Source organism: Parambassis ranga, unplaced genomic scaffold (genome assembly GCF_900634625.1).
Source record: "Parambassis ranga unplaced genomic scaffold, fParRan2.1 scaffold_70_arrow_ctg1, whole genome shotgun sequence".
NCBI classification, from domain to species: domain Eukaryota; kingdom Metazoa; phylum Chordata; class Actinopteri; family Ambassidae; genus Parambassis; species Parambassis ranga.
This window is the reverse complement of record NW_021144812.1, coordinates 240,532-266,846: the sequence shown is the minus strand read 5'-3', so window position 1 is coordinate 266,846 and position 26,315 is coordinate 240,532. Positions and strand designations below refer to the sequence as shown.

Below are 26,315 nucleotides of genomic sequence, written 5' to 3'. Positions count from 1 at the left end.
AAATGTTTCCATACTTACCTGTGATTTTGGCTGACTGGGCCAGGTGTGTCTAACGACTGGCTAACGACTATGAAACTGCCGGAGGGGGACTGGTTGACAGCCCTTTGTTCTTACTGTGAGTCGTGCAAACTTCCTGGAATGGATGGAATCACTGCATTGTATGTGGTGGAAAGATGATGTCTGAGGCCACCACCTCTGTTAAGGGAAGGTTTTTCCAGCTTAACATAGATGCTTCCTGACTCCTCTTTCAAACCACATTGAGCATTGTATAAAATGTTGTACTCCTTTTTGTGTAGCTCCCACTGATTCTCTGAGTGTGTACCTGCTACATGTCCCAGCTTGTTGTTGTGTAATTGTTGTCTGGTCTTGTCTTTCTATGTTTGTTTATGAAGAAAATGAATAAACACATTTTAAAAAACAACTCATTGCGCATGTTTCCTCTCAAGGTGCCATACAGCTGTGTGTCTGCAGGGGGTGCTGTGTGTGTGCTGCAGCTGCTTAGTGGCTCATGAACAATGGGGACAGACAGAGTTTTCATTGACAGCTTTAATCAGTTTGGTACAATCACTGGTTGGATAAACAAAAGCTTTCAGTCGTTGATGTTGGCACATCAAGAGTTAAACTTGGTGACGACAGGCCAGCCTGTGTTAATTCTGATCCACTCGAAGTAATGAGCCACCTGCAGCACAGAGAGGACTCCATGTTACCACCGCCTTCATCATCATCAGCATCATCATCATCATCACCGCCATCATCACCGCCATCACCACCACCATCATCATCACCGCCATCATCATCATCACCACCATCACTATCACCATTGTGATCATCATCACCACTATCACCACCATCATCACCATCATCACCACCATCATCATCATCATCATCACCATCATCTGATGAGAGCCACCTTCATCAGCTGGTAAACAGACCTGGCTTCGTGGCCCATCCCAGTCATTTAAGACCCTACCTGGGTGTAGACCCCGGGGAATCCTGGCTGTCCGCACCGCTCCCCCCAGCTGACGATGCCCCACAGGTAAGAAAATCCCCGTTCATCCTCACAAACCAAAGGGCCTCCACTGTCTCCCTGACAGGAGTCCACACTGCCTTCCAGGTCACCTGCAATCACACACACACACACACAGTGAGCTGCTGTGTGTCTACAGTTTGTTGGTCAGCCGCCTGCACACACTCACCTGCACACATCATGCCTGGTTTGAAGCGGTCTTTGTAGTATGTCTGACAGTCACTGATGAGGGACACGTTGGCCCAGAGCAGCACCTGAGCTCCTCGGCCCTCTGAACACAAAGCCGTCATTATTCTGCTGCTTCCACCCCCCAGGCCCTCCACCCCCAGACCGTCCACCACAGGCCCTCCACCCCACAGGCCCTCCACCCCAGGCCCTCCACCCACAGGCCCTCCACCCATAGGCTCTCCACCCCCAGGCCCTCCACCCACGACCCTCAACCCCCCAGGCCCTCCACCCCCAGACCCTCAACCCCCCAGGCCCTCCACCCCCAGACCCTCCACCCGCAGGCTCATTTGCTGCTTACCTGCTGTCCGTCCCCAGCCAGAGATGCTGCAGGTGTGGTTGGGCTGGAACAGGTGGGTGGACCAGGGAACGCAGACGGCTCTGACACCAGGGTTGTCCTCCAGACATGTATCGGTGAAGGGAAGCGGCTCCAGCTTCACCAGAGCGATGTCGTTTTCATAGGTGGCAGCGTCGTAGCTGCAGGGTGTAAACACAGGAAGGCTTCCTGTCACGGTCTGATGGTGGAGTGTAACACATGGACTCAGGAGGGGGACTCATACCTGGGGTGGATGATAATCTCCTCAACAGGAACGATGTCTGTGGTGTTCTGAGCTTTAGATTTCTTCCAGAGAGAAAACTTGACCTTGAAGGCCGAAGGTTTGGGTCTGGAGAAGACACGAGACATGAGTTTACACCAAAGTGCTGTGTCCGCAGGCCATGTGGGCCCCCCTTTGGTCTGTGCTCGTCAGCAGCAGGTCTTGAGTCCTATGAGCTATGAGGTGGGGCCTCCATGGATGGGACCTGTTTGTGTGTCCTACCTGACACAGTGAGCAGCAGTGATGACCCAGCAGCCTCCGATGTAAGCTCCTCCACAGTCGATCCTCCGGTTCTCCTCCAGAGCCACCTGCCACTGGATCTGGGTCTGCGGACCGAACAGGAGCATCAGGGACCGGTCTCAGACGGCTCCTCCTCATGCAGGTTTTGTAAAAACACAAGAAACTGACCGGCTTTGCTGCGAGTCCTCCCACCACCCTCTTGACTCGGATGCTCCTTCTCCCACGCTCCACCACCTCCATGTTGTCCACTGTGTCCGGGTTGGGTTTCCCACAGACCAACTTGGACTCCAGTTGCTCCCTGTTGGTCCTTATTTCTGGAGACAAACGTGGAGAAATGTAGTCAGGATTGTCTGCAGAGCGCCCTCTAGCTGAGCTGTCAGCATGGGGTGTGAACAGGAAACCATGGAAACAACTGAAGCAGGGACACGTACCCGCTTTGGGAGAGACGTACGCTGGAACAGAGACAAACAGCTGTCAGTAGTTGTTTCCAGCACAGACCCTCTCTGCTGTGAGGACACGTCTTACCTGATTTTTGGAGTGCTGCGTTCGCCACACCTGAAAACACAAAAGCACCACAGCAGAGGCTGCATGTGAACACATCACCAGCTCGTGATGTCAGTGGACACTGAATGCACCTCAGTGTCCACCGTTAGAAGTGTCTTACTGTGTGCAGATGTCACAGATTCGTCCTCGCCATCCAGACAGTCGACCTGCCCGTCACCGAGTGAGTCCTCGTGGACACACACCCCCGTCTTGCAGCGGAACGCACCTTTTCTGCACTCTGACCAACACAAAGATCCACACAGTGACACACAACACAAAGGCCGCCTCTGTGTGTGTCTGTGTGTTTACCTGTGCAGCACATCTCGTCACTCCGGTCCCCACAGTCGTCCACGCCGTCACACGTCTGGCTCAGAGCCACACACTTGTTGTTTGCACAGACGAAGCCACACTCCTCCCCTGAAACACACACACACAAACCCTGAATCAACGTGTTCAGGACTTTAACTCCTTCACAGGCCAGGTCAGGAGGAGCCATGTGATCCTGGTGGCGCTGCTGCAGCTGGGCTCAGGTGACCATACTGACCTGTGGGAGGCTTTGCAGCATTGTAGCAGGCTGCGGTTGCAACCGGGCTGGTGCTGATGTCCTCCTTGTCGTAGATGATGCACTCAGCCAGAGACGTCTCGTAGCCTTGGCAGCGGACACTGATGCAGCTGCCTGGGAGCTTTTTGTCTTCATCGTTTGTCATCAGGGACTCAAATGGCACCGAACCAGCCGACGCTGCCCCCCTGCACAGGTCAACAGGACGTCAGCACTGCAGGCTAAACACTGCACAGTCAAACACGTGTGTGTGGTGGTGGGGGGGTGTAAATGCATGTCCTCTCACAGGGGCCCCTGCTGCTTGCAGGCCACATTAGCAGCTGCCATGTCCCACAGCTTGGAACACACCAGGAACTGCTCCCCGCCTGCTGTGCCGTCGGGGACAAAGATCCTGACCACGCCCGTGCCCTCGTCTATGGAACTCTGGAACTTTTGGACACTTGCTGTGGGGACAGAGACATACAGGAAGCATGAGCTGCAGTCAGCAGTGAGACAAAGAGGCCTGAATGTCTGTGTGAGAGCAAACCGTCACAGAGGCCCCCGAAGTGAGACATGATGGACTTCCTGCTCCGACAGGAGATGGCCATCACCTGGAAGAGACGAACAGTCTGACTCTGGTCTGAGGGGGTCTGGGGTGCAGACTGGGAGACGTTACCTGGCAGTAGGACCGGTACTTCCTGCTGTCTCGCCCACACACTGATGTCACATTTTCAGCAGGACACTGATAGGGCAGTTTACAAGAGCAATGTCCTTCAATGCAACGCTCCCAGGGAGGGCAGAAGACCAGGTCACATGATCGACGAGTCGGCCTGATGAAGGCAGACAGAGCAGTGTCACAGTACTCACACACAGGTCCTGGACTCAGGAAAGAGACACTACAGCTGCAGGCCGCCATGATTGGCCCATCACAGCCCATGTGGTCTACAGGGACGCCACAGTTCACAGGGTAACACTGCAGGCACTGAGAGCTCCTGCAGTACTGCATCTGTCCACAAGGTGGCAGCGGAGCACATTCAAAGGCTGTCAGGACGTCATGAGGGGACACAGCTCAGCTGTGTTAGAACTCACTTTAGTTATATTATGACTTAAATTGTGCGTCATATTGTGGGCGTGGCCGCTCTCACTGTGTGTGGGGTCACACCCCCTTTGTCCAAATTTGGAGTTTTAAAGGTGACACTGCCAACATGCAGCTCCTCAGAAGCTTGGTCCACAGTCTGTCACCTGTGTTGTTATAAACCATACCGTCAGTGACTGGACTTCCTGCTGGATCACAGACTCTACGTACCTTCTTTGCAGACACTCGGGCGGACCAGTAAAATCCTCCGTGGCAGGCGAAGTGGGGGCGGGGTTTGGAGACTGTGGTGGTGGATCTGCTGCATTCATCTGGAGGAGCAGTTAAAGCACAGAACAGGCAGAGCTCACACACACAGACACACACACAGACACACACACACACCGACAGCAACCTGTCAGCTCTACAGATACTCAACATAAGAGCAGCTGGTCTGTAGATGTGAGTTGTTCTTGGAAGAGTCTCAGTTGTTGAACGGCGGCCTTCGGGTGGTGGCGGGGCCTTGTGTGGGGGCCCCCAGCCTGGAACAGCTTCTCTTTATGTGGTGGTAGACTGAGAGCAGACTCACCGTGTCAGAGCACATGATGAGAAGAAGCAGCAAGAACGAAGAGAGTGACGGCGTCCGGACAAACATGGCTGCTCCACAGCTCAGCTCTACAGAGACCACGGAGAGGCTGCTACAGGCCGAGAGCAGGACTGTGTCTGGGACGAGCCACGGTCTGGTGCTGGGCTCACTGATCAATGATCAGGTTATCTACCGGTCTGTCCACACAGATTAGATAAGCTCCTGGCAGGGGAGGGCTTGTTGTAGTGCACACTGGAAACCCCAGGTTCCAGTAAGCACTGAACAAACATGGGGTCAGGACTGCAGGTCATAGTCTGAACCCACCGCATGGTGTTTGAAACGGGAGGCTTAGCTTAGCTTAGCTTAGCACAGTCCCACAGAGTTCATGGCTGCTCCTGGAGTGTCCACCTGCACAGCCTCCATGTTAAATCAATAAACATGTTTACACTGTCGGGACGCTGTGTGGGAGGAATTTAAAACCTGTCATTAGGCCAGCTAAGAAGGTTTGGGCACCGGCTTCAGATGGACGTGTTCTGGTCATCCAGACCCAGGACACACTAGAAGGATCCCGGCTGGTCTGGACGAGGCCTTGGCCTCTGCCTGGATGAGCTAGTGGGGACGTGTCTGAGGGACTCACCCCAGCACTGAGCGGACATGAGGACAAGAAGACGGCCAACCGGTGTCCTGGGACCTACTGTATGTCCCCACCAGCAGCACCAGCACCACTCAGACCCAGTTCAGACTGGGGAACATCAATCAGATCACACCTGCCTCATCGTATGCTGTCACACACACAGCTTCAGGCCCACATGTGTAGTTAGACATTAGAAACTGTTGGCATGGACCTGGCTGTCAGCACAGCCTGACAGTCAGCTGGCATAAATACGCTCCCTAATTCCTGATAAGCCAATCAAAGCTGCCTGTGAGAGGCTGCTGAGTCAGCAGGGTCAGCCTCGCTTCCCTCTCGCTGTCGTCTTTCTGTGCCTCCTTTCCTTCGCTCCTTCCCTCCTGTCCTCCTTCAGGCGGGCCTCCTGCCTCCGGGCCCCGCTGACCCCCGTCCTTCCTGTCCTCCTGCTGGACTTTTCCACATGTGGTCGCTCAGAGCTGAAGGAGTGTGAGGTGGCTGAACGGGACCTGAGAGCAGGAGTGTGTGAGGCAGAGTGTATCATCCCTCCTCTAATCCCTTTATCCCTGTCAGGGTGACTCTCCTGCTGGACCCGGGCTGTCCAACTCTTTTCTGTCCTGGACTCCAAACTGCTGAGGACTTAGAGGGTCCGGGCGTGTTCAGCAGCCTGTGTATGGACTTTACTTCTTTGTTTCCATGGTGATGAGTTTGAGGGGTCATCGGTGGATCTAGGCTGCGTAACCAAGGGTGAGGGATTATCAGCTGACAGGTAAGGAGATAATAACATACAGCACTGCTGCATGTGTTCCAGCTGCTCCACCATCACTCTGCAACACAGACGATCTTATCACTGAGGGGAGAAGCTAATGCTAGCTAACCAGCAGTGACAGCTTTGACAATGACTACTAGCTAACAGACAAAGGAGGTCAGGTTTGTACTGACACGGCATGTAGTGATGAAAACTGGCGCACCGTTGCTAACTGCTAACAGCTAACAGCTGAGTGGGACAGTCTGTCCACCTGGTCTGTAAGAGGGTCAGGGTCAGACACACAGGGAGCCACAGCACAGTCCACACAGTGCTCAGAGACAAAGACTAAAAAGGGACAGTCTTTCTGGTTGACCCCACAGTCTTCTCATGTCCTCCCTTGGATCACTGTTAGCGTCACTGCTGGTTAGCTAATGCTAGCTACTGGCAGCCTACCACACATCCCCACCATCCCTCTGCTGGGACAGGATGGAGCTGTGCATGCTGGGACATGTAAATAAAATGTTTCTGGTGTCTCCCTGTGATGTCACCGTCATGGCGCCACGTTTGGCTGCCATCACACGTGACTGTCCTAACGCACAGACTGAGGACAGTAGTGTTCTTTCCTTGATAACAGACAGCCAGAGGACGGCGTCTCCATGGCTAAAGTAGCTCCATCAGTCCCACCCCACGTCTCCAGCTCCACCCAACATCCACCCACCATCATTCTACAAGACATGGAGGAGGAGCCTGGAGAAGCCAGGGAGGGGGGCAGGTGAGTCCTGACCCGGAGAAGTGTATATAAATCAAATGTTCTCTGTATTTTACTCTCCACGCCGCGACCACCCTGATCTCCTGCAACGTGTTTCCTCCTCAGAGTCATCCACAGAGCAGGAGGCCTCTTCAACGTCAACAACAGCAACAACAACGAAGAGTAAGACACACACACACAGTATCAGAGCAGTGGCCTCAGTCTAAGTCCTGGTGTGTGTTCTGTGGTCTACAGGGAGGAGAAGAAGAAGGAGAAGAAGGAGAAAAAGGATAAGAAGGATAAGAAAGAGAAGAAGGAGAAGAAGGAGAAGAAGGAGAAGACGGAGTAAGCCTGGTTCTTCCTCATCACATCACACCAAACAAACCGTCCATCATTTGTCCATCACTGTCTGCTCTGTCTTAGGAAGGAGAAGCAGGAGAAAAAGGAGAGGAAGGAGAAGAAACTGAAGGAGAAGGAGGAGAAGGAGAAGAAGGAGAAGGAGGAGAAGGAGAAGAAGGAGAAGGAGGAGAAGGAGAAGAAGGCCAAAGAACAGCCGTATGTTCAAATGATAGTTTAGTTAAGGGCGTGTGTGAGGAGTTATCATGTTTCTAATGTGTGTGTGTGTGTGTGCAGTCCTAAGGAGATCACTGTGATTGATCCAGCGGGGAACACATACTACCACTGGCTGTTTGTTATCACTGTCCCAGTCATGTACAACTGGACCCTGATCATAGCCAGGTAACACACACACACACACACACATCCTGTCCACACGTCCTTCAGTGCTGTGACTGGACTCCTGACTGATCCAAGGACAGACACAGAGCTACCCTGGACAATTTGGAGGTCCGCCCTCTGCTGGACACTGAAGGAACTGCATCTAAAGCACATTTATTACCCAGAGCGAGACTCTAAGGACGGAGTCCAACAAAGGACTGGACTTACAGTTTGACACCCTCTCTCTCTGTGTTTTCAGGGCATGTTTTGAGGAACTGCAATCAGACTACTTGGTCTTCTGGTTCTTCGTAGATCTTCTCTCTGACCTCGTCTACCTTGCTGACATGGTCTTCAGAACCAGGACTGGTTAGAACACACACACACACACACACACAGACACACACTCTTCATCATATATGAAAACATGTTAATGTGACTCATCAACACATTGGTTCCTCTCTCTCTCATTCTGTATGCATGTATATGTGTGTGTGTGTGTGCGTGCGCACACATGTATGTGTGTGTGTGTGCGTGTGTGCACGCGTGCATGTATGCATGTGTGTGTGTGTGTGCGTGCAGGGTACCTGGAGCAGGGTTTGCTGGTGAAGGATGAGCAGAAGCTCAGAGACCGGTACATAAAGAGTTTCCAGTTCAAGCTGGACCTGGTCTCCATGATCCCCACAGACTTTCTGTACCTGGTCTTTGGCCTCAGCTACCCTGAGATCCGCCTTAACAAACTCTTCAGGTTCAACAGGTAAGCAGAGCTCCTCTCTCTCTCCTTTGGTTGGCAGTGCTGTACGTCCTCTAATGAAGTACAGTGCCACTGTTTGGACAGACTACCTGCAGTTCACCTCACCGCCACAGGGGGCGCTGGTATCAGAGGTTTTTGGATGACGTCATGTTTCAAACTGGGAATGTGTAGCAGTAACGGTGACTGTACGTTGAACGATGACGGTCCATCACCTCTGTGAGCCTGACCCTTCACCTCATGTCTTTGTCTCAGGATGCTGGAGTTTTTCCAGCGGACAGAGACCAGGACAAATTACCCAAACGTCCTCCGCATCTCCAATCTGGTCATGTACATCGTCATCATCATCCACTGGAACGCCTGTCTCTACTACTCCTTCTCCAAGGCCATTGGTGAGGCTGCTGGCTGAAGCTTCTCTCTGATTGGTTCATAGACCTGTGAGACACTGACCTGTCCCTGCTCCTGTCCCTTCAGGGTTTGGTTCGGACAGGTTTGTGTATCCCAACCCAAAGGACCCAGAGTTTGGCCGCCTGGTGAGGAAGTATGCCTATAGTATGTACTGGTCCACTCTGACACTCACCACCATTGGAGAAACACCGCCCCCTGTGGAGAACTCGGAGTACTTCTTCGTTGTCACTGACTTCCTGGTGGGTGTGGCTTCATATTCCTTCAATCTATACAAACCTGATGCAAAGAAACTAGGAGTGTTGTAGCCTCTCCAGGTTAGCTGGCTGTCCCTTCCTGTTTGGTGTGAGGTGAAAAAGTCCAAGTTCAGGTGCTACATCCTGGATGGGGTCCACAGAGGAGTGCCCCCTCAGAGAAAGGTCACAGTGGCGGTTGTTTTATGATGCTGTCTGTTCCGTGGAAGATTCTTCTGTCACCTGTAGATTATACGAACTTTAAGTCCTTCAAGTTAAAGGTCTGAAGGAGGTTTTGAACTGGACGGGAAAAGGGCAGCAGAGTTTGGACTCATTTAGAGAAGACATGAAGGACATGTAACATAAAGTAACATGATGTAAAGATGGGTCTCTTCCTGTCCAGGTGGGCGTGTTGATTTTTGCCACCATCGTTGGTAACGTGGGCTCCATGATCACGAACATGAACGCTGCGAGGGCCGACTTCCAGGCACGCATCGACGCCATCAAACAGTACATGAGCTTCCGGAAGGTGAGTGGCTTTAGTTGACGTCCAGCCTCAGGGGACAGTGCTGGACTGATCAGCTTGTCTGTCTGTTTCTTCTTCCTCCAGGTAACAAAGGACTTGGAGAAGCGAGTGATCAAATGGTTTGACTTCCTGTGGACCAATAAAAAAGCGGTGGATGAGAGGGAGGTGCTGAAGTACCTCCCTGACAAACTCAGAGCCGAGATCGCCATCAACGTGCACCTGGACACCCTGAAGAAGGTCTGCTCTCACACTTTGAAACCCTGCTCTGACAGTGGGGGGGGCGGTCCTTCACAGCCCTTTTGTCTGCAGGTTCGTATCTTTGCGGACTGCGAGGCCGGCCTGCTGGTGGAGCTGGTGCTGAAACTGCAGCCGCAGGTCTACAGTCCAGGAGACTACATCTGCAAGAAGGGTGACATCGGCAGAGAGATGTACATCATCAAGGAGGGAAAGCTGGCCGTGGTCGCTGATGACGGCATCAAGCAGTTTGTGGTTCTCAGTGATGGAAGCTACTTTGGCGAGATTAGCATCCTGGCTATTAAAGGTAGCTCTTCATAGGAGAGGCTTGTTTATATCATATTTAATATGTTGGAGCCAGCCTCCAGTGGACTCTGGAGGAACTGCAGCTTTCGGTCCTTGTGTCTCTGAATGTCCCTTGTCTCCACTGACGCTCTTCAATGTTTTTACCAACAGGCAGTAAGGCTGGGAACAGGAGGACCGCTAACATCAGGAGCATCGGTTACTCCGATCTCTTCTGTCTTTCCAAAGATGACCTGATGGAGGCGCTGACGGAGTATCCTGATGCTAAGGCTATGCTGGAGGAAAAGGGAAGGCAGATTCTGATGAAGGACGGACTGCTGGATCTGGAGGTACAGTCACATGACCGCGCACAGAGAAGCAGAATGACATGCGGGCGCTGATATAAACGTGTCTTGTCCTCCAGGTGGCAGCACAGGGCCCTGACCCCAAGGAGATCGAGGAGAAAGTGGACCGGATGACGAGCTCGCTGGACGTCCTGCAGACCCGGTATGCCCGGCTGCTGGCTGAGCACGAAGCCACCCACAGCAAGCTCAAGCACAGAGTCACCCGGCTGGAGAGGAAGCTGGCGCCGCCGCCACGGGCTGACCAACCAGGCGATGCTCCGCCCCCACCAACGCCCGAGACACAGAAATAAGAACAGAAGTAGAGAGGACCTGGGTGTAGCCTACACCTGGTTCTTAGAGCTTGAGTTAGCAGGGTGGCTAAGTGAGGACGTCACAGAATCCACGGTCCAAACGTCTGCTAGCAGTAGTCTGCTGTAGAGTGAAGGGCGGACGGACGGACTGAAGGACAACCACTTTGACTCATCCACGTTTGTCTCACATTTAAGTTGTAACATGTGACCCATGTATGACGTAGACTGTGTGAGCAGTGAGTGGAGACACTTATGGGACGGATGTCTCACATAGACAGGTGTTAGCCAGAGACGCTAGGCTACAATCAATAGTGTGAACTGTGGAAGCAGGGCACTGAAATAAAGTCATTTTATAAAGAACACCGGATTCCTTTATATTAAAATAACACACGGTGATGCTAACATGTTAGCAAGAGGACACACATCATGTTATAACATATGTATAACATATGTTATACATATGTACAACATATGTTATACATATGTTATTATATAACATATGTTATTATATAACATATGTATAACATATGTTATAACGGGACAGAGTGTGTGTGTGTCTGTGTGTGTGTGTGTGAGTGAGAGTGTGTGTGTGTTTGTGTGTGTCTGTGTCTGTGTGTGTCTGTGTGTGTGTGTCTGTGTGTGTCTGTCTGTGTGTGTGTGTGTCTCTGTGTGTGTGTCTGTGTGTGTCTGTCTGTGTGTGTGTGTGTGTCTGTGTGTGTGTCTGTCTGTGTCTCTGTGTGTGTCTGTGTGTGTGTCTGTGTGAGTGTGTGTCTGTCTGTGTCTATGTGTGTGTGTCTGTGTGTGTGTCTATGTGTGTGTGTCTGTGTGTGTGTATGTGTGTGTCTGTGTGTGTGTCTATGTGTGTGTGTCTGTCTGTGTCTCTGTGTGTGTCTGTGTGTGTGTGTGTCTGTGTGTGTGTGTCTGTGTGTGTGTGTGTCTGTGTGTGTCTGTCTGTGTGTGTGTGTCTGTGTGTGTGTGTCTGTCTGTGTCTCTGTGTGTGTGTGTCTGTGTGTGTGTGTCTGTGTGTGTGTGTGTCTGTCTGTGTGTGTCTGTGTGTGTCTGTCTGTGTCTCTGTGTGTGTGTGTCTGTGTGTGTGTGTGTGTCTGTCTGTGTCTCTGTGTGTGTGTGTGTGTCTGTGTCTCTGTGTGTGTGTGTGTGTGTCTATGTGTGTCTGTCTGTGTGTGTGTGTGTCTCTGTGTGTGTGTCTGTGTGTGTCTGTCTGTGTGTGTGTGTGTGTGTGTGTGTGTGTGTGTCTGTCTGTGTCTCTGTGTGTGTCTGTGTGTGTGTCTGTGTGAGTGTGTGTCTGTCTGTGTCTATGTGTGTGTGTCTGTGTGTGTGTCTATGTGTGTGTGTCTGTGTGTGTGTATGTGTGTGTCTGTGTGTGTGTGTCTGTGTGTGTGTCTATGTGTGTGTGTCTGTCTGTGTCTCTGTGTGTGTCTGTGTGTGTGTGTGTCTGTGTGTGTGTGTCTGTGTGTGTGTGTGTCTGTGTGTGTCTGTCTGTGTGTGTGTGTCTGTGTGTGTGTGTCTGTCTGTGTCTCTGTGTGTGTGTGTCTGTGTGTGTGTGTCTGTGTGTGTGTGTGTCTGTCTGTGTGTGTCTGTGTGTGTCTGTCTGTGTCTCTGTGTGTGTGTGTCTGTGTGTGTGTGTGTGTCTGTCTGTGTCTCTGTGTCTCTGTGTGTGTGTGTGTGTGTCTATGTGTGTGTGTCTGTGTGTGTGTCTATGTGTGTGTGTCTGTGTGTGTGTCTGTCTGTGTCTGTGTGTGTCTGTCTGTGTCTCTGTGTGTGTGTGTCTGTGTCTGTCTGTGTGTGTGTGTCTGTCTGTGTGGTGTCTGTGTGTGTGTCTGTGTGTGTCTGTCTGTGTGTGTGTGTGTGTGTCTGTGTGTGTGTGTGTGTCTGTGTGTCTGTCTGTGTCTCTGTGTGTGTGTGTGTCTGTGTGTGTGTGTGTGTGTCTGTGTGTGTGTGTGTCTGTCTGTGTCTCTGTGTGTGTGTGTGTGTCTGTGTGTGTGTGTCTGTGTGTGTGTCTGTGTCTCTGTGTGTGTGTGTCTGTGTGTGTGTCTGTGTGTGTGTCTGTCTGTGTCTCTGTGTGTGTGTGTGTCTGTGTGTGTGTGTGTGTGTGTCTGTGTGTGTGTGTGTCTGTGTGTGTGTGTCTGTGTGTGTGTGTGTGTGTGTGTGTGTGTGTGTGTGTCTGTCTGTGTGTGTGTGTGTCTCTGTGTGTGTGTGTCTGTGTGTGTGTGTGTCTGTGTGTGTGTGTGTGTAAACATGAATGGAGTGACCCACCGTCCGGCTGACACGTCGCCTGTGTGTTCCCGCCCACCGCTCTGCTCCCGCCTTTCTTCCGCCTCTGGGAATAGTAGTTTTCCTACGCGCTGTCTTCCAGAGGCAGCAGGCCGCTGGGACTACGAGCCCCGGCATGCACCGCGGCGCGCAGACACCCAGTCTTCAGTCTGCACTGGTCGCTGCCTGCTCAGGTGAGTTTCTATTAAAACTGTGTTTAACCCACGGTCCCGTCCGCCGTTCAAGTCCCGGCTCCCACGTACGGCAGCTCCGGGGCGCCTTCACCTCTCCGTGGGCTTTTTCACTCTCCCTGCGGGTTGTTCGCGCCGCTTTTCACTCGGGAACTTAATGACGTTAGCTTGTAGGGGCTAGCCGGCTAAAGTGCAGCCTCACACGTTATGATGCTTTGTGCACAACAACACACCGCCGGACACACACACACACACACACAGGGACCCGTCCACCGGGAGAAGTCTGGGTCCAGGCTGTGAGTGTCGTGGTGGTCCATGGAGCTGTGTGAGCTGCCAGTCCGTAACCCACAGGCTGCAGGCCGGCTGCGCTGTGCAGACATGCGCCGCTGTGTGGCAGCAGACTGTGACACACACATGTAAACACAGGTCTGTATGAATGAAGTCTCATGTCCAGAGGAGTCATCGTGGCTGTCTGCGGAGGAAGATCCTCCATCATCCAGCTCGCCTCTCACTGTGACGTGAAGCAGGGCCTCTTCAGGGGGCCTCTGACTCCCTGGGTGTACTCATGGAGCAGAGTGTGACCTGCAGACCCGGAACAGGCACTGCTTACCAAAGCAAGAAGCATTCATGTTAAGACAGGTGGATGACATGTGATGTGTTAAATGTACCGCTCTGACCGCTTCCTGTCGCTCCTGTCTGTAGAGTTGAGGAGGCGGCTGCCATGGAGCCGGCATGGCGACTGCACGGCAGGGGCCGAGGGCGGGGCCAGGAAGGTGAAAGGCCACGACCCCCGCAGAAGGAGAGGCTAGGGGCTGCTGCGGGACGAGGAGGACAGAGGACGGAGCCGGGCCCGGCAGCACAACCTCCACACGGTGATGATGAGTCTCGGGACGCCCGTCCTCTGGACAGATGAGACAGTGGACTAACTTTCCTGCTTCTGTGTAACTGACAGGTGCGTCGGTCCAGGCCAAGTTTGAGGAGATCAGGAAGTCCAACCAGGCTGCTGCTCAGAGACTGGTAGAGAGCCGAGTCAGCTCCTCCTCTGAGGAAGACAGCGATGACAATGGTGATGAAGACCACAGGGACGGGAAAAGAGGGAAGATCCTGACGTCGACATTTACCACCTACACCAACCAGACAGGTGGGGGGACGGGGGTCGGATGGCCGCAGCGGTGTGGTGATGTGTGAGAGGCGAGGTGGAATGATCCAGACTGTGACTGTGTGTGTGCAGGTGGGGACACGTCAGACCTGCTCCGGACAGGTCAGTATGTCAGTGACCTGTTCCAGTCTGGGGCTCTCACCTGCCTGATCTGCATCGGCTCTGTGAAGAGGACACAGCCGGTGAGACACACACACACAGACACACACAGGAGGAGTAACCAAAGCTAAGTCAGTGATGTTTCCAGGTGTGGAGCTGCTCCGGCTGTTTCTCCCTCTTCCACCTGCCCTGCATTCAGAAATGGGCCCGGGACTCGGTCTTCCTGGTTTCCTCTGTCACTGATGAGGACTTCGGTGTGAAGCAGCACCCCTGGCCCTGGTGAGGATCAGTGTCATGTTCCTCCTCAAGGTGGCGCTGTTGTTTCACACTGTGTCTGATGTTTGATTTTTTCCCGCTCAGTCCCAAGTGTCGTGCAGAGTATCCGCCCAGCGCCACGCCCAACAGGTCTGTGTGTGTGTGTTGGTCATTGTGTTACTGTCAGTCCTGGTGTCGTCCAGCAGGGGGCTCCACACTGTGCTGCTTCACTGTGACAGCTGGTCTGAGGGCTCTCTGTGTTGTGTTCAGGTACATGTGTTACTGTGGGAAACTGCAGGATCCCCCTGCTGACCCCTGGCTGGCTCCTCACTCCTGTGGCTCAGTCTGTCAGAAGGAGCTCAAACCTACCTGTGGACACACCTGTCTGCTGCTCTGTCACCCCGGTAACCACACACACACACACACACACACACACACACACACACACGGAGCTCAGACTTATTAGTATGACATTCAAGATCTTTGTTGTCGTATGCACAGCAAACGTTGCACTGGGCGTCATTGTCAGTGTGTTAACCTGTGTGTGTGTGTGTGTGTGTCTTCAGGTCCCTGCCCTCCGTGTCCAAAGATGGTGTCAGTTTCATGTATGTGTGGCAAAGCTAAGCTCCTCCCCCGCCGCTGCAGCAACAAGGTACATCTAAAGCAGGGGTGTCCAAACTACGGCCCGTGGGCCAACTGCGGCCAATCATAAATCATACAAAATCAACAGGCAATTCTTATTTTTGTTTTTAACTCGTTGTGTAACGTTTGCGTCATGATTCTCTGAGCAGAACATTATCTTTCTCTGTCTGCATCGTGGTGCGTCAGGCGGTGCTGCAGGGCTTGGTTGTTGGTTCCAGCTCTGCAGAGGGCTCCGAAGGTGCAAAACACCGGTTCAGCACTTCGACACAATTCACTACGAGACTAAACATGCTTCTGCAGACAGCCTGCTATCAGAGAGCGTCTGTACAAGTGAAGTTCTCCAAAACTACGGAGCCCCTCTGTAAAAAAGAAATAAATTGTAGCCACGAATTATGTTATGTTATTATTAGTTGTAGTATAGAAGCCCTATTAGAATTCATGGACTGGGTGCATGGGAGCGGGATGCCCGGCCAGAGAGCAGCCTCCCCGTGCAGCATTGAGCGTCCCTCTCTGGGGAACGTGCCGGAGTACTGGGGGGCTCCAGGAGCGCAGGGGAGTGGAGCGGAGCGTCCCTCTCCCTGTCCATCGTGTCGCTCCCTGCTGCCCGCACCAGGCAGCAGGGAGCGATGCTGGAGCCGTTAGAGAAGTTGAAGCGACATGATGAGGGACGCTCGTTGCTCCCTGCTGCACGGGGAGGCTGCGTCCTGGCCGGCAGCCTGCTCGGGCCTTTTTACCGGCGGCGGGATAAAAGCAACTCCCCAGAAATGCGAACATTTGTAAATCATGACTTAGTTTGTGTCGTGTGAGCAGACTGTGATAAACTGTGATGTTTTACTGGAGCAGCAGATCAGTCCCTTTGCTTGTTAACGTTCTCTGTTGTTAAACTGTCAGCTGTACAGTGAGACGCGTCACTTCTCTCAAAAAGACTCCGTCATTCAGTACGCATCTGTCGTAAGGCACGTCATCACGTTTTTACGTCTCGTTGCCATGCACTGCAAACCTGTGTAAACATTAAATTACAGACCCTTTGAGATCAGCACTAAATGGCTCCCACCTGGTCTACCTGACATTTTACTGATGTCTGCTGCTCCTGAACCAGACCTGCACATATGATCAGATCTCACCTTCACAGTAGAGTCAATAACTTGTTGCTCTGTTATCACAACCACACAGTGTCTGAATGTTTTAAATTTATGCTGTAAATTCAGATAACATGTTCTGATCTGTTCATCTGAATGCTAAGATGTTATTTTGTTTGCTGTGTAAGATACAGCATACACAGTTGTTATTGTTTAAAATAATGACATCGGGGACTGCTGGCCCTCGGAGAGTTTCGCATTATTGAATCTGGCCCTCCCCGAAAAAAGTTTGTGTGTCTGTGGAGTGTTTCTCACAGTCATGTTTCTGTCCAGGCCTGGTCGTGTCAGCAGCAGTGTGGGAAGTTGTTACCCTGCAAACAGCACTCCTGTTCTCAGCCTTGCCACACAGGTATATACACACACACACAGACACACACACACACAGACACACACACACTGAGCAGATTCATAAGTCATATTCAGTTTTTCATGTTCAGACAGTGAAGCTGTGGATAAAACAGGTTTAGAGGTTCTGCTGTGTGTGTTCTGTCCAACATGGCTGACGGTGATTCTCTCTGTCTGTCTCTCTCTCTCTCTCTCTGTCTGTCTGTCTGCCTGTCTGTCTTTCTGTCTATTTGCCTGTCTTTCCCTCTCTGTCTGTCTTTCTCTCTCTCTGTCTGTCTCTCTTCCTGTCTGTCTGTCTCTCTCTCTCTCTATCTGTCTCTCTCTGTCTGTCTTTCTCTCTCTCTGTCTCTCTTCCTGTCTGTCTGTCTTTCTCTCTCTCTGTCTGTCTCTCTCTCTGTCTCTCTTCCTGTCTGTCTGTCTTTCTCTCTCTCTGTCTGTCTCTGTCTGTCTGTCTGTCTCTCTCTCTGTCTGTCTGTCTGTCTCTCTCTCTGTCTCTCTTCCTGTCTGTCTGTCTTTCTCTCTCTCTGTCTGTCTCTGTCTGTCTGTCTGTCTCTCTCTCTGTCTGTCTGTCTGTCTCTCTCTGTCTCTCTTCCTGTCTGTCAGAGTGCTCACCCTGTCCCAGAGTCAGTGTTCAGAGCTGTGTGTGTGGCAGGGAGGCTGCAGAGAGACCCTGTGCCAGTCCCCGCTGGAACTGTCTGCAGGTCAGTCACACAGCACCGTGGACCTCCAGGACCGCCTGTCCTTCGGTCTGTCCTTCTGTCTGTCAGCTCTGTCTCTCTGTCCCTCTGACAGGTGTGTGGTGCTCCTCTCTCCTGTGGAAATCACACCTGTGAGGTTGTGTGTCATGATGGAGTGTGTCCTCCGTGTCCTCGCTCCATCAGCAGATCCTGTCCCTGCGGCAAAACAAGTGAGGGACCCCACACACACACACACACACACACACACACACGTCTGAGTGTGTCCTCTAACACGGACACATGGTGGACTGATCAGGCCACATCACAGGGTTAATGATCGTATCAAATGCCAACATCTCTACTTATTCAGAAACACACACACTCCTTCTGTGCTGGTATTTTCTAAATGTCACTGTGTGTGTGTGTCTGTGTGTGTCTGTGTGTGTCTGTGTGTGTGTAGAGTCCTCTCTGCCATGTACAGAAGAAGTGCCGCCATGTGGAGACACGTGTGACCGACAGCTGTCGTGTTTGAAACACACCTGTTCAATGAGGTGTCACAGAGGAAGCTGCGAGACCTGCAGACAGGTCACACACACACTCTCACACACTCGCACACGGCCGAACCACAGTGTGTGACACAGTGTGTGTCCCTGCAGGTGGTGGAGAAGGAGTGCAGGTGTGGAAAACACCGGAAGCAGATGCCGTGTCACAGAGAATACCTGTGTGATTCCAAATGTCCCAAAACCAGAAGCTGCCAGAGACACCAGTGCAGGAGGAAGGTCAGGACTCTGCTGGTCCGCCACGCCGGACACCAGCAGCCATTTGTAGATGTGTGTGCTGTGAGTGTGTGTGTGTGTGTGATGTCATCAGACAGGTTGATGTTTCCTTTCAGCTCTGATCAGTTCGACCCTACATGTCTCTGTTTGTGTCCAAACTTTGACTGAACCCACTGATTCCAGCTTATTTTAGTCTTCTGATGGCCTTACCCTGAGGCGCCGCTGACCTTTGATTTGCCGCCGTGTTGCTCTGGTTCTGGTTGTTTGGTGGAAATGTCAGACTGATGGTATCTGAACGGAAACTGTTGACTGACGTGTGATCAGAGCGCCGTCGTTTTGTACTGATGGCTTCCGTCCCTGAACTGGTTCCCACGATGCTTTGTGTTCCAGTGTTGCCCGGGCAACTGCCCCCCCTGTGACCAGAGCTGTGGTCGTACTCTGGGATGTCGAAACCACAAGTGTCCCTCCATCTGTCACCAAGGTAACACACACACACACGGTCAAACGCTCATTTATGTCTGTCAGATAGGCTGTGATTGATGGAGGGAGTCATAGCTGATAAGGTCAAAGGTCAAATACTGGAAAGTTCTGACCCATGACACGTGTGTGTGTGTGTGTGTGTGTGTGTATGATTGCTCCCTGGCATTTCTTTTATTTGAGCTGAACAACACACACACACAGCTGGGGGTGTGTGTGTTTGGGAAAATGTTAACCCCTGCTTCCTGCTAAACATCATTAATCCTCTTTAACAAAGTGAGTGTGTGTGTCTGAGTGTGTGTCTGAGTGTGTCTGTGTGTGTGTGTCTGAGTGTGTCTGTGTGTGTGTGTGTGTGTGTGTGTGATGACAGGAAGCTTTATGCATCTTTTGTTCACTGATTGGATGATAAAGGATAATGTATGCAGCTGTCTGCCTCCTGATTGGCTGAATAGATTAAAGTTAATTTATTTGTTTATCTGCGTGCTGATTGGCTGCTGTGACCTTTCAGAGCAGACAAAACGAAGGTCGCAGCGCTGCGCCGATAACATCCGGCACCGAGGCCTGTGTGTGTGTCTGTGTGTGCAGATCTGAGTTTTAGAAGTTAGAGCTGTGTGTTTGAGATGCACACCTAAAAACTGAGGTATTAATCCTCCAGAAATAAAGGACACGGCTCTGTAGCTGTGAGGAAATGATTAGTCATGTGACCAACCGTCACAGAAACACACAATGAAGGTGTGTGTGTGTGTGTGTGTGTGTCAGTGGACACTCTGAAGAGTGTTGGTGTGATGCAGTGCAGGCGTGCAGGTTTTATCTGTTCGAGCTGTGACAGACGGAACACTGTGTCCTTTTATTGAGACTCTTCAGAGTGTGTCCACTGACACACACACACACACCTTCATTCTGCAACAGGACACGATGAGTTGTGTTACTGTTGGACATGTCTGCAGTGGAATGATCTGGTGTCAGTGTTGTTGTGTGTATCTGAAGCGTCCTGTCAGTGTCCTCGGAGCCTGTCCTCTGAATGTCCCCCTGTCCTGCAGGCAGCTGTTATCCCTGTCCGGAGTCCGTGGAGGTGCGGTGTACGTGTGGTTCAGCCGTCCTGGTCGTTCCCTGCGGCCGAGAGAAGAGCACCAAACCGCCACGCTGCAAAGAGACCTGCAGGTCATTACACACACACACACACATCAGACAGGAGCGTGATGTCACTGTGACATCACTTCCTGTTCAGCACAGCGCTCACACAGTGTGGCGCAGACGTACAGCTGTGAGGCGCTCAGCCATGTTTGTCTGTTTCTCAATCTGCCGTGTGTCCCCAGGCGTCCTTCGTCCTGCCACCACCCGGCCAGAGAGCCTCACCGCTGCCACCCGGGACCCTGCCCCCCCTGCAGGCAGGCCTGCCTGCTGCCGCTACCCGGCTGCTGCCACACCTGTCCACAGCCCTGCCACGACCTGGTGGTGGTGAGGTCTCAGCAGGTAGGCGGGCTCCCTGTCCACCTCTGATAGGCGCCGTGCTGACGTTCAGACTCTGTGCAGTGATTGACATGTGTGTGTCCAGCAGCTGTTCTTAAAGCGGCTGTCGTACAGTCAGCACGGCCGTGGCCCTGTGGATGTCATCAGCATCTTATCACCGCCATCAGCTGTGTGATGTGATGCTTCCTGTTTCCTGTCAGAGACGTGGACATGTTGTTTCCTGTGTTTACAGGTCCAGTTAGCGGGTCCGTGGGAGCAGCCGTCTGAACCAGCGTTTGTGAAGAAAGCCCTGCCCTGCCCGCCGTGCCAAGTACCCATCCCAACGTAGGCCTCACACACACACACACACACATTCCATGTTGTTTTGGTTCCATCATGAGTCATTAGCAGTGAGATAAGAAACACACTGCCTGCTGTGTGAGTGTAATAGCTGCCAGCGGCCTGCAGAGCAGTGACGCAGTGAATATCACCATCTGTGTGTGTGTGTGTGTGTGAGGAGCTGCTTATTAAACGAACACACACATGTTGTGTGTCTGTGTGAATTAAGTCGGGTGTGTTTGTCTTCCAGGCCCTGTTTTGGAGAACACGAGGTAAGATCCCAGTTCTTTCACACACACACACAGTGTGTGTGTGTCCTTGTCTCCTCCATCCCACACCCTGTTATGGATTATTAGTTTGTCCTCTGCTCATTCATTCAGTTGTTTGGTATTCAGCACTTTTCGCTCACCTTCAGACGTCTGTAGTCTGATCTGTGTGTGTGTGTGTCTGTGTGTGCGTGCATCAGGTCAGCCTGGTGCCGTGTCATCGTCAGGGTCCGTTCTCCTGCCAGCGCCTCTGCGGTCGACCTTTGGCCTGCAGCAACCACAGCTGCAGCAGAGAGTGTCACCTGGTTACCAGCGGCGTTAAGGTCAGTGATCAGGCTAACTGATGTTGTATGAGCGAGGAAGACCTCCTGTCCTTCAGGACGCTCCTGTCCACAGAAGAGTCCGCTCTTCGGCCTCCTGAGCTGGAGCACATGGTTTAATTGAGTTGGGGCAAAAATGCCGTTGTTTGAAGGGACGAGAGCCTAGAGCAGGGGTCCATGAAGCTTCCAGACGGAGGCGCACAGCGCAGGAGGGGTGTGCACGTTTGAAGAGGGTCTGCCTCGAGCAGGTGAATCCGTCCTAAAAGGGGCTGAAGGGGGTTTCTCTCCGTGTCATCCTCCGTGTCATCCTCCGGGCGCCTCCCTGTGAATCTGGTTAAAGGCTGAAAGGCCACTTTGCCGGAGCAGCTCGTTTCACCGGTTTGATCGCGGCTCGCTCTGATCTCCATGTCTCCACAGTGTGAGGTGTGTGAGGAGGACTGCAGTAAGCCCCGCCCACCGGGCTGCCCCCACCCATGCCCGCTCCCCTGTCACCCGGGCGCCTGCCCCCCATGCAGCCAGATGATCCGCCAGCGCTGCCACTGCAAGATCACCATGCTCTATGTGGAGTGCACGTCAGTACACACACAGACACACACACACACACAGACAGACACACACACACACAGACACACACAGACAGACACACACACACAGACACACACACAGACAGACACACACACACATACCTACAGACAGACAGACACACAGACAGACAACAACACACAGACACACACAGACAGACACACACAGACAGACACACACAGACACACACACAGAGACACATAACACACACAGACAGACACACACACACAGACACACACAGACACAAACAGACACACACACACATACCTACAGACACACACACATACCTACAGACAGACAGACACACACACAGACAGACACACACACACACAGACAGACACACACACACATACCTACAGACACACACATACCTACAGACACACACACACAGACACATACCTACAGACACACACACACAGACCTACAGACAGACACACACATACAACAACACACAGACACACACACAGACACACACATACAACAACACAGACACACACACAGACAGACACACACATACACAGACAATGACACACACACATCTACAGACAGACACACACATACAGACACACACACACATACCTACAGACACACACATACACACAGACAGACACACACATACAACAACACAGACACACACACAGACAGACACACACATACACAGACAATGACACACACACACATCTACAGACAGACACACACATACAGACACACACACACATACCTACAGACACACACATACACACAGACAGACACACACACACATACACACAGACAGACACACACACACACCTACAGACAGACACACACATACAGACAGACAGACAGACACACCTACACACAGACACACACCTACAGACACAGACACACACACACACTCACACAGACACACACACACACAGACACACACATACAGACAGACACACCTACACACAGACACACATGGACACCTACACAGACAGTCTGTAGGTGTGTGTGTGTGTGTGTGTGTATGCGTGTGTGTGTGTGTGTGAAGCAGTGTAATTGAGGTCATGTGTGTTGTTAACCCTCTCTGCTCTGTCTGCAGGAAGTTGACATCAGCTGATGAGCAGACCAAGGTCCAGCTGGGCTCCTGCAACAACCAGTGTCCTAAAGAGGTACACACACACACACACACACACACACACACACACACACACACACACGGTTTCCTTTCCCCGTCTCAGTTCTTTTCCTGATCAGTAATCAATAGTGAGGCCACAGGAGTAACACACTGCTGTTCATTCGGTGCTCGCTGTCTTCAGTTCAGCTGAGTGGCGCCAGGCGAACCACAGACTGCCTCGGTTTACATTCACCTGGGACTGATTTAGCTGTTTCATGCTGTCACTTACTGGCATTCACACACACACACACACACACACACACACACAGTGTCTGTGTTTGAGCACTGTGTGTGTGTGTTTGTGTCCTCAGAACACTGTTTTCATTCTGCAGTTACTGGAGCCAACACACACACACACACAGCAGAAATAACAAACATGTGGAGCGGTGGCAGCACCAATGTTCTCACACAAACACACACACAGAGGCCTGGCTGAGTCTGATTCTGACATTTGGAGATGATGATCAGGAGAATCCGGAGCCTTGTGTCGGGTCACCAGCAGCTGTCCCTGCCTGGTACCAGCCTGCCCTTCCTCTGCTGACGTCTGCCTGTGTGCTGCTCATACATGTAGCCCCTAAAGACTCACATTAGGCTGTGAACGCCCCGCGGAGCATGTGGAAACACATGAAAGTGGTCAGAAAGCAGAGCGCTGGGATCCCGGTGGAGGCGGGGTGGACTTCCAGGAAGGGTTGTGTGATCAGAGCAGGTCGGCTCATGTTTCTGTCAGCCGGGCTGTTCTCAGGAAGTCCTCTGTGCCTCAGTGTGTTTCCTGTGTGTGTGCAGCTGAGCTGCGGCCATCGCTGTAAGCAGGTGTGTCACCCAGGGGTGTGTGAGGAGAAGTGTCAGCAGAAGGTCAAGCTGCGGTGCCCCTGCAAGAGGATCAAGAAGGTGAGAACAGCTCATCACTGTGCAGCAGTCATTCCCCACTGCAGGTTTACACACTCACACTGTCTGTGTGTGTGTCTGTGTGTGTGTGTGTCTCTGTGTGTGTCTGTGTGCAGGAGTTCCCATGCTCTCCGTCCGTTCAGTGTGTTCAGTGCGATGACGTCTGCAGAGACCAGCAGAGGAAGGTCAGCCAGGTAAATAAACACACACACTTGTACAGTGGTTCACACCTGGACACACACTCTGACAGCCTGTGTGTGTGTGTGTGTGTGTGTGTGTGTGTGTGTGTGTGTGTGTGCAGCTGAAGGAGGCGGAGCAGCGTGCGGCTCAGGACGAGGAGCAGCGGAGGCTTCAGGTCAGTGTGCAGCTGGTTAGCATCGTGCGAGCAGCTGATGGTGTTCTGATGACATTCCTCTGTGCAGGAGGAGCTGGAGGCCTTCGAGAAGCGGCAGCAGCGTGGAGGACGCCGCTCCAAGAAGCGCGGGAGGAGGGAGGAGGTGGACGACGAGAAGGGAAGGGGGAGGAGGTGGTGGAGGAGGTGCGCTGCCTTCGTCCTCGTGCCACTGGGCGGCGCTCTGTTGTCTGCTGCCACCTACTACCTGCTGCTGGACGTCGACTCAGACAGGAAGCTGTGAGCTGCTCATCATAGCACACGCCGCACTGTCAAACACCGACGTCTGGGCTCAGGTTTCCTAGCTTACCTGCTAATGCTAACAAACTAGAAAAACCCTAAATGGAACAGCATGGGACTGATCAGGATGCTACAGTGTGGCTATGTTACGGCTAGCTGGCTAGGTTTAGATTGATTGGTAATGTCTGAATCAATTAGCCAGCTAGCTGTTCACTAAGTACATTCGTTGGCTAAACTTGTCAGCTAGCTGGCTGCTGTTGGAGGCACATTTAGAGCGTTATCGATGTCTTCGTGAACCAAAGTGTTCACTTTAAGTATTAATTAAAGAGAAACGAATCATTTGCATTTCCTAATCATTGTTTCATGATCAGAGTTCACTGTTATTTGAGTGAACGTGTTCGACAGACTGATGCTGCCATGTTGTTCATCTTTTCTGCCTTTTGATTGGTGCCACCTTTACAACAAAGTGATGTCATCACGTCCGCCATGTTTGAATTGAATTTGAAGTCTGTTTTTCTTCTTTCTTCTTTGAAAATAAATCGTTTAAACTGTCAGTGTGAGGTCTGATGATGCAGGGTGTAATTACAGCGGTGAGCAGATGGAGGGCGCTGTCCCACAGCTGAGGAGGGACACATTGAACTGCCAACATGGAGGACCTGTCCACAGCTCCTGTAGGGGGCGCTCTGAATGAGCAGCAGTGATCAGTGATGTCATCAGAGGTCAGTCAGACCCAGTATTGATCATGATTGGTCCGTTCAGATCAGGACTGGTGGCGACAGGAGGTCCTCCCTCCATGAGTCCTAACATATATCCTATAGGGGCGCTGCTGCTGCTGCTGTGTCCAATCAGAATGGAGGGTGCTGTGGTGATGTCACTGATAGTTATTGATGCTTATTAATTAGAAGAAAAATAAAAATGTGTCAGAATTACTTTCAACATGGTGAGCGTTTATTCTGGCCTGTGTGCAGAGCGCCCCCTGTGGGACAGGAGGTCCAGAGCGCTGCCTGCTGCTCGCCCACAGCAGTCCTGATAGGTCCTGTCCAGAGGAAGTTCATGCCCATATTTGGATGAATCCTGCACCCACACAGCTCACCCCAATCACACTGTTAGAGCCTGCCTCTAGTGGACACTGGAGGAACTGCAGCGTTTCACGTTTGTCCCATTCTTCAGTCTGTGTGTGTGTCTGTCTTTCTGTGTGTGTCTGTGTGTGTGTGTGTGTCTGTGTGTGTGTGTGTGTGTCTGTGTGTGTGTGTGTCTCTGTGTGTGTGTGTCTGTGTGTGTGTGTCTGTGTGTGGTGTCTGTGTCTCTGTGTGTGTGTGTGTCTGTGTGTGTGTGCTCTGTGTGTGTTGTCTGTCTGTGTGTGTGTGTCTGTCTGTGTGTGTGTGTCTCTGTGTGTGTGTGTCTGTCTGTGTGTGTGTCTGTGTGTGTGTGTCTGTGTCTCTGTGTGTGTCTGTGTCTGTGTGTGTGTGTCTGTGTGTGCGTGTGTGTGTCTCTGTGTGTGTGTCTGTGTCTCTGTGTGTGTGCGTGTGTGTGTCTCTGTGTGTGTGTGTGTCTGTCTCTGTGTGTGTGTGTGTCTGTCTGTGTGTGTGTCTGTGTCTCTGTGTGTGTGTCTGTCTGTGTGTGTGTGTCTGTCTGTGTCTGTCTCTGTGTGTGTGTGTGTGTCTGTGTCTCTGTGTGTGTGTCTGTCTGTGTGTGTGTGTCTGTCTGTGTCTGTCTGTGTGTGTGTGTGTGTGTCTGTCTGTGTGTGTGTCTGTGTCTCTCTGTGTGTGTGTGTGTGTGTGTCTGTCTGTGTGTGTGTGATAGATGTGAGGTGCAGTCTGACCTAGCTGCACCTCAGACCACAGATGACAGATTACGTGTAATCCAGTGTTTTAAATGTCACCCTGCACACAGAGGCACGAGGCTCAAGCCCCTGCACCCCCTCCG

The 26,315-nt window shown here is 52.1% G+C and overlaps 4 protein-coding genes across 5 annotated transcripts; 3 read left to right on the top strand and 1 right to left on the bottom strand.

Moving 5' to 3' along the window:
- Positions 1 to 528: 528 nt before the first annotated feature.
- On the bottom strand, positions 529 to 4,965 carry cfi (complement factor I). The gene is made up of 17 exons (XM_028398968.1): positions 4,831 to 4,965; positions 4,476 to 4,573; positions 3,846 to 3,999; positions 3,717 to 3,780; positions 3,477 to 3,633; positions 3,176 to 3,378; positions 2,941 to 3,048; positions 2,753 to 2,869; positions 2,614 to 2,643; positions 2,520 to 2,540; positions 2,257 to 2,402; positions 2,071 to 2,174; positions 1,813 to 1,917; positions 1,554 to 1,729; positions 1,197 to 1,298; positions 971 to 1,119; positions 529 to 679 (listed from the first exon to the last, which is right to left on the bottom strand). The coding sequence occupies exons 1-17, from the start codon at positions 4,894 to 4,896 to the stop codon at positions 611 to 613; spliced, it is 1,869 nt and encodes a 622-aa protein (XP_028254769.1). The 5' UTR covers positions 4,897 to 4,965; the 3' UTR covers positions 529 to 610.
- Positions 4,966 to 5,011: 46 nt separating this feature from the next.
- On the top strand, positions 5,012 to 7,297 carry LOC114431347 (nucleolar protein 58-like). The gene is made up of 5 exons (XM_028398955.1): positions 5,012 to 5,946; positions 6,026 to 6,221; positions 6,835 to 6,972; positions 7,075 to 7,131; positions 7,204 to 7,297. Exons 3-5 carry the CDS (start codon positions 6,857 to 6,859, stop codon positions 7,295 to 7,297), a joined length of 267 nt encoding a protein of 88 aa, XP_028254756.1. The 5' UTR covers positions 5,012 to 5,946; positions 6,026 to 6,221; positions 6,835 to 6,856.
- Positions 7,298 to 7,393: 96 nt separating this feature from the next.
- Positions 7,394 to 11,108, top strand: cnga1b (cyclic nucleotide gated channel subunit alpha 1b; the record flags this gene model as incomplete). The annotated part of the gene is made up of 11 exons (XM_028398970.1): positions 7,394 to 7,503; positions 7,582 to 7,686; positions 7,925 to 8,031; positions 8,245 to 8,419; positions 8,669 to 8,805; positions 8,888 to 9,060; positions 9,455 to 9,580; positions 9,662 to 9,814; positions 9,887 to 10,118; positions 10,268 to 10,443; positions 10,518 to 11,108. Coding segments are annotated over 11 exons (1,725 nt in total), but the record flags the coding sequence as incomplete, so codon positions are not given.
- A 2,036-nt stretch (positions 11,109 to 13,144) lies between these two features.
- On the top strand, positions 13,145 to 24,943 carry nfxl1 (nuclear transcription factor, X-box binding-like 1). 2 transcript variants are annotated; one of them, XM_028398979.1, is made up of 25 exons: positions 13,145 to 13,213; positions 13,913 to 14,082; positions 14,163 to 14,351; positions 14,442 to 14,551; positions 14,617 to 14,747; positions 14,829 to 14,873; positions 14,994 to 15,127; positions 15,290 to 15,375; positions 16,778 to 16,853; positions 17,453 to 17,550; positions 17,642 to 17,756; positions 17,987 to 18,111; positions 18,183 to 18,305; positions 18,693 to 18,783; positions 19,820 to 19,940; positions 20,096 to 20,252; positions 20,482 to 20,573; positions 20,818 to 20,839; positions 21,034 to 21,156; positions 21,571 to 21,725; positions 22,799 to 22,868; positions 23,657 to 23,761; positions 23,875 to 23,952; positions 24,060 to 24,113; positions 24,181 to 24,943. In XM_028398979.1, the coding sequence occupies exons 2-25, from the start codon at positions 13,932 to 13,934 to the stop codon at positions 24,391 to 24,393; spliced, it is 2,664 nt and encodes an 887-aa protein (XP_028254780.1). In that variant the 5' UTR covers positions 13,145 to 13,213; positions 13,913 to 13,931; the 3' UTR covers positions 24,394 to 24,943. The 2 variants fall into 2 exon arrangements, with proteins under 2 accessions (XP_028254780.1, XP_028254781.1); XM_028398980.1 differs by lacking the exon at positions 13,145 to 13,213 and adding an exon at positions 13,259 to 13,824.
- Positions 24,944 to 26,315: the final 1,372 nt, after the last annotated feature.

Excerpts from the sequence above, each read along its gene's own strand:
- cfi (XM_028398968.1), bottom strand. The coding sequence starts at position 4,896 with ATGTTTGTCCGGACGCCGTCACTCTCTTCGTTCTTGCTGCTTCTTCTC. Across the intron at positions 3,634-3,716 it reads CTTCGGGGGCCTCTGTGACG|CAAGTGTCCAAAAGTTCCAG; the intron begins GTTTGCTCTCAC and ends CTGTCCCCACAG. Across the intron at positions 3,379-3,476 it reads TGCAAGCAGCAGGGGCCCCT|GGGGGCAGCGTCGGCTGGTT; the intron begins GTGAGAGGACAT and ends TGACCTGTGCAG.
- LOC114431347 (XM_028398955.1), top strand. The coding sequence starts at position 6,857 with ATGGCTAAAGTAGCTCCATCAGTCCCACCCCACGTCTCCAGCTCCACC. Across the intron at positions 6,973-7,074 it reads GAAGCCAGGGAGGGGGGCAG|AGTCATCCACAGAGCAGGAG; the intron begins GTGAGTCCTGAC and ends TTTCCTCCTCAG. Across the intron at positions 7,132-7,203 it reads AACAGCAACAACAACGAAGA|GGAGGAGAAGAAGAAGGAGA; the intron begins GTAAGACACACA and ends TGTGGTCTACAG.
- nfxl1 (XM_028398979.1), top strand. The coding sequence starts at position 13,932 with ATGGAGCCGGCATGGCGACTGCACGGCAGGGGCCGAGGGCGGGGCCAG. Across the intron at positions 22,869-23,656 it reads ACAACCAGTGTCCTAAAGAG|CTGAGCTGCGGCCATCGCTG; the intron begins GTACACACACAC and ends GTGTGTGTGCAG. Across the intron at positions 23,762-23,874 it reads CCTGCAAGAGGATCAAGAAG|GAGTTCCCATGCTCTCCGTC; the intron begins GTGAGAACAGCT and ends GTCTGTGTGCAG.